This window comes from Macaca fascicularis, chromosome 13 (genome assembly GCF_037993035.2).
Source record: "Macaca fascicularis isolate 582-1 chromosome 13, T2T-MFA8v1.1".
NCBI lineage: Eukaryota > Metazoa > Chordata > Mammalia > Primates > Cercopithecidae > Macaca > Macaca fascicularis.
The window spans coordinates 112,533,043-112,545,857 of record NC_088387.1 but is presented as its reverse complement, the minus strand read 5'-3'; the positions used below and the strand labels follow the sequence as shown (position 1 = coordinate 112,545,857).

The 12,815-nt window shown below is 44.5% G+C and overlaps 1 protein-coding gene across 1 annotated transcript in view; it reads right to left on the bottom strand.

The window, feature by feature from the left end:
- The window catches only part of ADAM17 (ADAM metallopeptidase domain 17), a 68,896-nt gene extending 57,990 nt beyond the window's left edge, over positions 1–10,906 (bottom strand). The window contains exon 1 of the mRNA XM_005576588.4: positions 10,631–10,906. Within this exon, the coding sequence (XP_005576645.2) occupies positions 10,631–10,727 (97 nt within the window). The 5' untranslated portion in view covers positions 10,728–10,906. The remainder of the gene's footprint in view (positions 1–10,630) is intronic.
- Between the last annotated feature and the right edge of the window lie 1,909 nt (positions 10,907–12,815).

Here is a 12,815-nt window from a genome sequence, read left to right as displayed (position 1 = left end):
GCACTTTGGGAGGCCGAGACGGGCGGATCACGAGGTCAGGAGATCGAGACCATCCTGGCTAACACGGTGAAACCCCGTCTCTACTAAAAAGTACAAAAAACTAGCCGGGCGAGGTGGCGGGCGTCTCTAGTCCCAGCTACTCGGGAGGCTGAGGCAGGAGAATGGCGTAAACCCAGGAGGCGGAGCTTGCAGTGAGCCGAGATCGCGCCACTGCACTCCAGCCTGGGCGACAGAGCGGGACTCCGTCTCAAAAAAAAAAAAAAAAGAAAAAAGAAAACCACTGAACTAAGCTAAAGGAAGGAAACAACTCAAAGTAAAGAAAAAAACTTTAGCCACAAGATGTTCATTATTCAGCCTTGCCTTATTTTCAAGGACAAAAACCAGAATGAAGGTAAATTAGTAACTGTGAAATAGTTGGATGTTGTAACACTTCCAAAGACGGGGAAAAAATATGCAACTATTTTAAATGTCGTTTACAAAAGGTTTTTAAGAACATGGGGCTGAGGGCGGTGGCTCGCGGCTGTAATCCCAGCACTTTGGGAGGCCAAGGTGAGAGAACTGCTTGACCCAAGGAGTTCAAGACCAGCCTGGGCAATATGGTGAGACCCTCATTTCTTCAAAAAGTAAAAATAAAATTAGCCAGGCGTGGTGGCATGTGCTTGTAGTCTCAGCTACTCAGAAGGTTCAGGCAGGAGGATCGCTTGAGCCCAGGAGGTCAAGGCTGCAGTGAGCCAAGATTGCACCACTGCACTCCAGCCTGGGTGACAGAATGAGACCTTGTCTCAAAAAAAAAAAAAAAAAAAAAAGAAAAGAAAAGAAAGAAAGAAAGAAAGAAAGACAGAAAGAAAGAAAGAAAGAACATGGAAAAATACATATGTTATAATGTTAAACATAGATTTCAGAAATACTCATATTGTATGATCTTAACTATGTATAAAAATAGGTCTAGAAAAAATAAGCATAAGACAGTAACATCATTGGTTATTTTAGGTATATTTTCTATAATAAGCACTTTTTAAATGTAGCTTGCTAAAGCACTTTAAAATACTTAACTAATGCATTTCAACTGTAATTTATTCTCTTTTAATAACTGGGTATCTCAAATTGGAGATTCTGAAGCCATTACAAACTACAGTAAAAACAGTTCTTCCTTTGGAGCCAAACTGTAGCTACGTACTACTGCTATTGTGTTTTCACTAACAAGTAACCTCTCTCGGGTACTCAATATTTTACTGCACTTCACTTCCAAAATTCTAACCATTAGTAATCTCAATTTTTTACAGCCTTTCCAACAGAATTTATATTTCTCCCCATTTCCCAAGAGTTTATCTCTTATCCATATCCAATTCTCTCAATAAACTTAAGCATAAACCACCTGCTTCTTACAGTAGAGTTTATTACAGTTAACACCAGACACTGCCATGCTTGTCTATCTCAGCTCAGTGTCTGGCCATATACTTTTTTTTTTTTTTTTTGAGATGGAGTCTCACTCTGTGGTCAGGCTGGAATGCAGTGGCGTGATCTCAGCTTACTGCAACCTCTGCTTCCTGGGTTCAAGCGAATTCCCCTGTATCAGTCTCCCAAGTAGCTGGGACTACAGGTGCACGCCACCACGCCCAGTTAATTTTTGTATTTTTAGTAGGCACAGGGTTTCACCATGTTGGCCAGGATGGTCTTGATCTCTTGACCTCGTGATCCACCTGCCTCAGCCTCCTAAAGTGCTGGGATTACAGGCGTGAGCCACCGAGTCCAGCCCATATTCTCTCTTTAAAAAACTACAATGGCTGCCCACTTCTCTCTAGAATGAGAGGACCTTCCTTATTTTCTACAAGTTGCCACAGCAATCATCATTTTGTTATCTTTTTTATTTTTTGTCATCTGCTTTTTATTTTTTGTAGTTTTTGCTATTTGTTGTTTTGTTATGTGCTTTTGTTATCTTTTTCATCCCCCTTCCCCTCCTTTCTTGCACACACATTCTACACTTATTTTTTCTCTTTTCCACCAGACTCCATTTACTTGATTATTCAACGAATATTTATTAAGAAGCTCCTACCTTTCAGGCACTAAGGATACAACACAGAGAAAACGAAATAGATTTCCGGTATTGTGACAGTGAAGGAAAGACCAAAATTATTATAAAGTACATCACAGACCAAGACAGAAGTAGCCGCAGAAAGTTATGCACAGACACAGCAGGAGCATGATCCCTGCCTGCTGAGTCAAAGATGTTTTCCCAGGGAAACAGTTTTGAAGACCAAAAGGATGAAGCAGCACCTCAGAGAAGGAAAAGAAAGGAAAGGCTTTAAGTCAAGGGCATAACATACGGTAAAGTTCACAAAAAAATAGAACACAACACTTAAAGAAGTGAAAGCAACTCAATGAGGCTGCAATGCAGAGCAATACAGAGAGAATACGATGAGGTGTGAGGCTGGAGAGTCAGGCACAGGTCAGGTCACGGAGGGCTATGGAAGGAAATCAGGGATTCTGGGTTTTGGATAATGGCAATAGCTGTAAGTTAAAAATTTCATTATGGGCCAGTTGTGGTGGCTCATGCCTGTCATCCCAGCACCTTGGGAGGCCAAGGTGAGCAGATGGCTTGGGCCCATGAGTTCAAGACAACCCTGGGCAACACAGCAAAACCCCGTCTCTACCAAAAACAAAAATAAAATAAAATACAAAAATTAGCCAGGCATGGTGGTGTACACCTGGAGTCCCAGCTGCTCAGGAAGTTGAGATGGGAGGATGGCTTGAGCTCAGGAGGCAGAGGCTGCAGTGAGCTGATATTATGCTACTGCACTCCAGCCTAGGCGACGGGGCCAGATTCTGTCTCAAAATCCAAACAAAAAAAAGAGGGAGAAAGAGAAAGCCGAGGCGGGCGATCACTTGAGGTTAGGAGTTAGAGACCAGCCTGGCCAATGTGGCAAAACCCTGTCTCTGCTAAAAATACAAAATTAGTGGGCATGGTAGCAGGTGCCTATAATCCCGGCTACTTGGGAGGCTGAGGCATGAGAAATCACTTGAACCCAGGAGGTAAAGTTTGCAGTGAGCCGAGATCACGCCACTGCACTCCAACCTGGGTGACACAGTGAGACTCCATCCCAAAGAAAAAGAAAGAAATTTCATAATGACTGCAGTGCGGAAAATGCGCTAGAGGGGAAGAAGACTGGAATGTAGGAAATCTGCTGGTAGGCTGCAAAGCAAACCAAGTAGAAACCACTAAAAGACTCCTAGGTTGTGGCTCACTGTGATTTAAAAAGAAAAAAAAACAACAAGTAAGAGAGCGGCTGATATCAGGAGGCAACTGGATGCTGAAAGATTCTGGAGTTTTGAATGACAGAGCCTTGGGAGAAACAGAAATGAAAAAAAAAAGATTCTGGAGTTTCATATTCTATTTTGTTCCTTATATATAGTTGCAATTTCATTGCTCATTTACATAGGACTTCCTTTGTATTAAGTCATCACGTCTGCAGTTGTGTTACTGATGAGCCATATAGTGATTTTCAGCAGGGAGAGTTATCACAAGATTCTTAACACTGGCATCAGTGGTAAAAAGTAGCCAATACTTTGTTCCTTCTAAAGTTTTTCAAAGAAGAATAAAGAGAAAACCAGGCTTTCAGGCCTGTAACAAACTAGCCTTCTGGTTGTAGCTGTGGAGCTGCCTACAGAAGATCCGATAAACCTTCCACTCTCCCACTTCTATCTGAATTGTTTTATCTCTGGGATAAGCTTTTGTGGCCACTGACTTTAATGCACTGACATAAAGTATACCCATATTTTCTTCATTAAGCCCAGAGCTGACATTTTTAAGCTCAAACTAATCGTAAAACTTTAAAAAATTATGTATATGGCAGGGCACAATGGCTCACACCTGAAATCCCAGCACTTTGGGAAGCCAAGACAGGTGGATCACAAGGTTGAGAGTTCAAGACCAGCCTGGCCAACATGGTAAAACCCAGTCTCTACTAAAAATACAAAAATTAGCCAGGCGTGGTGGCAGGCACCTGTAATCCCAGCTACTCAGGAGGTTGAGGCAGGAGACTCACTTGAACCTGGGTGGCAAAGGTTGCAGTGAGTGAGCTGATATCGTGCCACTGCACTCCAGCCTGGGCGACAGTGAAACTCCGTCTCAAAAACAAACAAACAAAAATTATGTATATAATTTTGTGTGTATATCAACACATATACACATATGTATAGCGGTATGTATATAACTGTCCCAAATGTATTTAAGAACAATGTAAATAAAGTGCTACATGAGAAGTGCTATACTGGAAACGTGTGGGGTTTTGTTTTGTTTTTGAGACAGGGTCTCGCTCTGTTACCCAAGCTAGAGTGCAGGGCACAATCACCACTCACTGCAGACTCAACCTCCTGGGCATGAGCAATCCTCCAGGTGGCTGGGACCACAGGCACATGCCACCACACCTGGATAATTTTTGTATCTATTTTTTTGTAGAGACGAGGTCTTGCCATGTTGCCCAGGCTGGTCTCAAACACCCGGGCTCAAGTGATCCTTCCCCCTTAGCTTTCCAAAATGCTGAGATTACAGTTGTGAGCCACTGTGCCCAGCTTGTGGATTTTTTATATCAATTTCTTTTATTTTTGCAGCAAATTGCATTTTCCTAAAATACTACTTGCAAGTGTACTGCAGAACCCCAAGGTACTCAGCTCACTCTTCACTGCTCTGCTGCATGAAGTACAAAAAGTTCCCCCAAAAAGACACTAATCAGTGTCATGCTCCTACTTCTGATATCAGAAATGGAAAACATAAACCCAGTACTGCTGTGAGGTGTTTCCTGCGTTTGTGCTAAAGATACAGAAGCCTTCCTCTTCAGCACTCCCCAAACACACAGGACAGGGAAGCAGGCCACGTGTAACAAGTGTCAGGTGCGGGTTGTTGGGACTAAGGAATGAGAAAAAGGGAGCAGTGCTCTCTGCTAGGCCAGGGACGCCAGAGCCTGAGAACTAAACAATTTTATGGATTTATACCAGTAAAGGAGGATGGAATATGAGCTCCTCAACAGACCCAGGACTTAACCCGAGCCAAGGCTCTCCAGCAAGACAAGTAACCAGGATGCAAGTTTCAGGTTAGGCAATGAGACAACTTCCACAATTACCAGCAGCCCTGCCTAGTCCCAGTCTAAACCTGTATCCGATACTCATTCTTTTTTTTTTTTTTTTTTTTTTGAGATGGAGTCTCGCTCTGCCACCCAGGCAGGATTGCAGTGGCTCAACCTCGGCACACTGCAACCTCCGCCTCCTGGGTTCAAGCGATTCTCCTGCCTCAGCCTCCCCAGTAGCTGGGCTTACGGGTGCATGCCACCACGCCTGGCTAATTTTTGTATTTTTAGTAGAGACAGGTTTCACCACGTTGGTCAAGTTGGTCTTAAACTCCTGGTCTCAAGTCATCCGTCGGCCTCAACCTCCCAACGTGCTGGGATTACAGGCACATGCCACTGTGTCCAGCTACTCAATCTTGTAATCAAAAGAATAGGTAACTGGCAAGGGCAGTGGTTCACGTCTGTAATCCCAGCACGTTGGGAGGCTGAGGCAGGTGGATCACCAGAGGTCAGGAGTTCAACACCAGCCTGTCCAACATGGTGAAACCCTGTCTCTACTAAAAATACAAAAAAGGCCGGGTACAGTGGCTCACATTTGTAATCCCAGCACTTTGGGGGGCCGACGTGGGCGGATCACGAAGTCAGGAGATCAAGACCATCCTGGCTAACACGGTGAAACCACGTCTCTACTAAAAATACAAAAACAAAATTAGCCGGGCGTGGTGGCAGGTGCCTGTAGTCCTAGCTACTCGGGAGGCTGAGGCGGTAGAATGGCGTGAACCCAGGCGGCAGAGTTTGCAGTGAGCCGAGATCGCACCACTACACTCCAGCCTGGGCGACAGAGCAAGACTCCTTCTCAACAAAAAAAAAAAAAAAAAAAAAACTTAGACAGGTGTGTTGGCCGGTGCCTGTAATCCCATCTACTTGGGGAGGCACGAGAATCACTTGAACCTAGGAAATGGAGGTTGCAGTGAGCCGAGATTGTGCCACTGCACTCCAGCCTGGGTGACAGAATGCGACTCCTTCTCAAAAAAAAAAAAAAAAGGTAACTAATTTTGGACATGTTATATTTGAAGTGCCAAATGAGCAGCTGAATATGAGCTCCAGAGAGTGAGTCCAGGTCAGAGATACACATCCAGTCATTAGCAGAACACTGTCAAATGAAGTGAAACCAGTACAACTCATGTAACAACAACAACAACAAAGGAAATGGGGGGAACAGAGAGATGCCCATTTCCTTGGCTGATTTTAGGAGCAAATAAAGAGATACAGATTGAGCATCCCTTATCCAAAATGCTTGAGACCAGAAATGTTTCATTCTTCAGAATTTTTAAAATTTTAAAATATTTGCATATACATAATGAGGTATCTTGGGGATGGGACCCAAGTCTAAATATAAAATTCATTTATGTTTCATTTATTTATTTACTTTTTTTGAGACAGAGTCTCGCTCTGTCGCCCAGGCTGGAGTGCAGTGGCGCGATCTCTGCTCACTGCAAGTTCCGCCTCCCGGGTTCACGCCATTCTCCTGCCTCAGCCTCCCGAGCAGCTGGGACTACAGGTGCCTGCCAACATGCCCGGCTAATTTTTTGTATTTGTAGTAGAGACAGGGTTTCACAGTGTTAGCCAGGATGATCTCGATCTCCTGACCTCATGATCCGCCCAGCTCGGCCTCCCAAAGTGCTGGGATTACAGGCATGAGCCACCACGTACGGCCTAAACAATATTTTTAAGTAACTTTTTTTGCATGAAAAAAAGTCTGTGTACAATGAAGCATTCGAAAGCAAAGGGTCACTGTCTCGGCCACCCACATATATAATCTGTGGTTTGGCATCACCATCATTCCTGACTGATTCTACATGCTACCAATAAGTAATCATTTTCTTTTTTATTTATTTATTTATTTTTTTTTTGAGACGGAGTCTTGCTCTGTCGCCCAGGCTGGAGTGCAGTGGCGCGATCTCAGCTCACTGCAAGCTCCGCCTCCCGGGTTCATGCCATTCTCCTGCCTCAGCCTCCCGAGTAGCTGGGACTACAGGCGCCTGCCACCTCGCCCGGCTAGTTTTTTGTATTTTTTAGTAGAGACGGGGTTTCACCGTGTTAGCCAGGATGGTCTCGATCTCCTGACCTCGTGATCCACCCATCTCGGCCTCCCAAAGTGCTGGGATTACAGGCTTGAGCCACCGCGCCCGGCCAGTAATCATTTTCTTATATCTATTCACACATAAGTACTACACAGCAAAAAATATACCATTAATATGGTGAAAAAATCGTTTGTTCGGGGTAATGTGTGGTGTCATGCCAGCACTCAAAAAGTTCCAAATTTTGGAGCATTTCAGATTAGGGATGTTCAACCCATATATGAAAAGCCCTTCATTTCACTTCCGTTACCTCAATGAAGCCCATTCCTGTCCTCCTTTCCTATCAATCTTTTTCAGACTTTCTTCACATTACACTTCCAGCTATACACATTTATATTCTCACAAAAGTTGGCCTTGGAGGAAACCTACATTTAATGTTCTAGGAAATCCTGTGAAAGTCAAAAGGATCTCTCCAGTTTCCCATCACAATTCTCTGCTTAACTCCTCTCCCTTCTACTCTTGAAATACGGTTTTTCTCTTAGACTAGTATAAAACAGAGTTACATTAAATCTCCCTTGGAGCAGTTAGGACAGTTAAGCATTTAGGTTTCAAAGGAATACAGCCAGTAAGCAAAATTAACATCAAAAGAGAAAGCCAGATGTCAAAATACTGAGTAAAATGGTGCTGTCAATAATGAAATCAGCACTGCAATATGGAGAATCCCCATGCCAATAACCTCAAGGTAAATTTCAAAATACATGTTTCAGATACAAACTTTCTCATCCCTCATGGTGACCTGTATTTTTTCCTCCCACCCACTACATCCTCTTTTATTAAAAGTAACACAAAGGGAAAACAATTTTGAAATCAAAGTGAGACTTATACACCCCAGCTGCAACTTCAACAAGATATCATCATGACAAAGCTCTTATGACTCATAAGTTTCCTAAATTATGCAATTCATAACAGTTCAATTGAAATCATTTTTGGTGACCCATAGAGTACTCTAAAAGCCAGGCTTCAATTTATTATGTATTTTTTGCCTTTCAGAAAAATGTTGTCATATGCCTAATCAATACTTAGTACTGCAGTATAGTAACATTTGTAGGACAATAAACATAAAAAATAAATAATAAACCATGCTTTTCAACTATGAAACTATTTGCTAGTCTTGACCAACTCAATCTAATGGTGGGGGGGTTAAGTTAAGCAACAAATTATATTGTAAGCTGTCAAACAAACTGAAAAAAAAAAGTCATTCTTCAAAAGAAAAATACTCACAAGGCCTATGTTCATCACTGAGTGAACCTGACAACTGACAGCACCTTCCTGAGACTCACTTTTCTTTCTCCTTTATTTGAAAACTAGACTTGATCTCTAAGGTTCATATCAGTCTCTAAGTCCTAATAGTCTCTAAGTTCCACCATCAGGAGTGCCCTTATTTTCCCTCTTCATCTACTTAACCTTAAAGTCTGGGCTCAAGTATCACCTCCTCCAGGAAGTCTTCACTAACCTTCCTAGGCTGGGTCCAGTGGCCCTTGGTGATAATACTTGCTATAATGTACTCTAGCACTTTCTTCTTTGCTGTTTTAGAAATGTCCTAAACGGATGTCTGTTTCACTATGCCACAACCATTTGAAGATGGATAACGTCTGATCTTTGTATTTCCAATGGCACATATAATACTTAGCAGACAGTATGTGTTCTTCAAACACTTCGTTTAAAAAAAAAAAGGAAAGTCTATGTATTCTTCTGCACTTTGCAAATAAAAAACATATGGGCCAGGAGCAGTGGCTCGCGCCTGTAATCCCAGCACTCGGGGGGCCCAAGCAGGCGGATCAGGAGGTCAAGAGTTCGAGACCAGCCATGCCAACATGGTGAAACCCCGTCTCTACTAAAAATACAAAAATTAGCTGGGCATGGTGGCACATGCCTGTAATCCCAGTTACTTAGGAGGCTGAGGCAGAAGAACTGCTTGAACCTGGGAGGCAGATGTTGCAGTGAGCTGAGATCCTGCCACTGCACTTCAGCCTGGGCAACAGAGCAAGACTCTGTCTTGGAGGGGGAGAGGTCTAAAAAAACCTTACGATCTGCAAATGTTATGAATTGATCTAGAAAGTAATGTTTTTCTTTAAACTGTATGCTTCCTGAGGAGTCATGCGAACAACAGATTAATAACGCAAGTGAAACAGTTGTGTCAGGGTGGTGCAAATATAATTTTAATATCTCAAAACAGACATTTATTCTTTTTACTAACATTTATCCTTAAAATGAAGACCCTTACCCTATCCCTCCATCCTAACCACAACCCTACTTCAAAATGTCCTTCAATTTGTACTGACTTACCACTTCTCAGCACTTCCTAACTAGATCCCTTGCCTTTCACGAGTCACTTGTAATCCATTTCAATCGGAAATAATCATAAGGTAGCTGTACAAGTGATAACACTCTCAACACCTTTAATATCCATATCAATCCATTACAATTTCTGTCCACTAAATACAAAGAAAAAAATACTACACATGGTATCATGGTGAAATGTGGGGATCAGTACAACCATGCAAGCCTACAATTTCACACACTGGGAAAACATTATTTCACACTTTATTACTACTAATCAAAGTGTCTTACATGTCAATTTTTGAAAGATAAAAGGATCTTAAAATACACTAAAAGTTCACGCAAACTTATTTCCACCAAAGTTCAGACCCCTTAATGCATGTCCATCCTTAAAATCCAATCTCTCTGGAAAATCTAATGAAATAGGAACCCTCTACTTTCTAGCCTCTGAACTGATCAAACTCGTCATTCCTGATAATTTATTTGTTTAAAAGTGCAAGGAAAGCGTTCACAGTGGCAGCATCACGAGTTGGCTTAGCAGGTTTCCGCCTTCCCCCATCTCCCAAGCACCTACAATAAGCTACAGTTGAAATAACCAAGAACGTGCTTAGGATGTTCGCAAAAACACAACTCTTAAGACTCCAACTCCAGTCTCCGCCTCCCAACGAGATTACTGCATAAGTACCTCCTACAGCAGAAATTCTAGTTCCCTCCTTAGAGGACCAGGAAGAATTCTGGAGCTTTGGGCCCTTCCTTTCTGCCCCTGGTCGAAACACACAAGACTAGATTTGTTCCTTACTAAGGCAGGAACCCTGACCACATCTCCCTCTCCAAACAAGAACCAGCCGCCCCACTCCTTACCGCTTTCCCAACACCCTCCCCAAACACAAAGCTAGGGAGCAAACCCCTCTCAGGCGCTCAGTCACTACATGGAGCCCGTCCAGTAGCCCTTTCCCACTCAGAGATAGGCCCATCTCCTTTATCTTTCCCCAAACTCTGAGAGCCACACCCCCTTCTACACTGAAAGCGTAGGGACGCGCCACCGTCGCCAATACCCCGCCCCCAAACACCTGATAGACCCAGCTCCCCTGCTCTTCCCTCCAACGAGCGCTCCAGGAGCCGCCTAAGCCAACTCCCCTGGGTCTTTACCGAGTCTCTGGTGGGGGCCGAAGCTCGGGTCGTCCGGAGGTCGCGGCGCCAGCACGAAAGGAACCACGCTGGTCAGGAATAGGAGAGACTGCCTCATGTTCCCGGCCCGGCTACCGGCTCCACCTCTCTGGGCAGCCTTCGCCTGACGGGGGTTCGGAAAACTGCTCACATCGGGGGAGGACGGGATCCGCCCGGCCCGGCCCCTCAAACCTCTTTTCCCTCCCGCGCCGCCTACTGGGAAGATCCTACCGCCAGGCTCGACGCCCCCGGAAGTGCAGGTGGCGTTACCAGAGGCCGGCTCACCCCGCTTCCGGCCGCTGCTGTTTCCCCCGCACCACCCACAGCCGGAAACCGGCCGCCGCGCGGCATCACGGGAGGCTCCGCTTGCCACGCCCCACGCCGGTGCGCCGCGGGTCTCTGGTCGGCTGCCGCGTTCGGCCCCGCCCGTGGCGTCCAGCTGGGACTCGCCTGGCGCCTTACTGGACACAGATGTAGACGTCCCACCTCCACCCAGTCCGGCCTGTCCTTTGTCCCCGGGTGACCGCGGATTGGGGAGGCGGGAGCTAGCGAGCAGGCCCTCAGGCGCGTCTGCCACCTCCTTTGTCTTGGTGCCCACGTCTGGTTAGGATCCCTGCTGTCCATTTTATTATTAAAGGAGCTGTAAAAAGCGGCCTGGGGCCCAGCGACCGGCCCACGGCGGACGAGGAGGCGCAACTAGCCCGTTGCCGCAGGGTCTCTGCCTAGTGTGCTCAGGTGGGAGGGCGGGGACATGAATCGAGCCAAAGAGTGCCCTGCGCACGGAGACCCCCCGGGCCCCGAACCTAGCCTCCGAAGCCCTAGCCACTCGCCAGCTCCTGCGAGACGAGCCTTCTGAGCGCAGCTCAGGCATCTGGTTCAGGGTCTGACCGCCAGAGTCGTCTGAGGCCTCCATCCGTCTGTTTTCACGAAAAAGGCTCTGGGGGGACTAATAAGCACTTCCTGAAGGCACATTTGCTCCATGCCCCTGCTGTAGGGAGTGGGTCTGCAGACATTTCAACAAATAGAATCCTGGGACCTTACCTGTGAGTACAAGAGCTGGAATCTTCCCACCAACTTCTTAAAATTCAATCCTATACTTGGTCCATTTAACTTAGACTGGAAATTTCCCAAGGCAGTTTGTTTTGCAATCTTTTGCATGATTTTAGCTCTGTATAGTTTAGTGTTTATGGTACTGAATAAGTCTAAAAACGTTGGGTACATGTTGCTGTTTTATTTAGTTCAACCAAAGTTTATAAAAGTAGGACGTAATATGTTTTCCACTTAAGAGTGAGACAGCCTTTATTATGAAATGGTAAATTGTTAGGAATAAAATACTAGTCCTATTCAAGTTTCAAGCCTTATTCCTAATAAAATACTCAAAACTGTCGTTAAAATTTATGTTAATGGTGGTTTGCCGCAGTAAAATAGCATCTTTTTCAACAATACGTTGTTGGCTAAAATCAACCAGACCTGGTCTGTACATCTGAGATATAAAATATATTAAACATACTCAGTGGCATATCTAATTAAAAAGTAAGCAAAATTTCACATGCAAATTGTATACAATCTTTAAAAATTGTATTCCATAAGAATGTGACAGTTGAGTATGGTTTTTGGGGGGCTTTTTTTGGTGTACAATAATAATGTCATCTGGTTTCTTTTCTGAACATCCAGTCACCATACTGTCCGGCTTTTAACTTTAGTAGATAGTAGATTGTTATTTTGGTATCCCCAACAGCTCTTGTACAGTGCCTTGCTCATAGAAGGTACTTAGCTGGTTAGTAAATGCCGTTTAGAAAAAAAAAAAAAAGCTCCCGATTCATTTTCTTTTCTTTTCCTTTTTATTTATTTATTTTTATTTATTTTTTGTTTTGAGACGGAGTTTCGCTCTTGTCACCCAGGCTGGAGTGCAACGGTGTGATCTCGGCTCATTGCAAGCGATTGAACACCTCCTGGTTTTAAACGATTCTCCTGTCTCAGCCTCCCAAGTAACTGGATTACAGGCGCCCGCCACCACGCCCGGCTAATTTTTGTATTTTTAGTACAGATGGGGTTTCACCATGTTGACCAGGCTGGTTTCAAACTCCTGACCTTAGGTGATCCACCCACCTCGACCTCCCAAAGTGCCAGGATTACAAGCGTGAGCCACCGCGCCTGGCCTGAATAA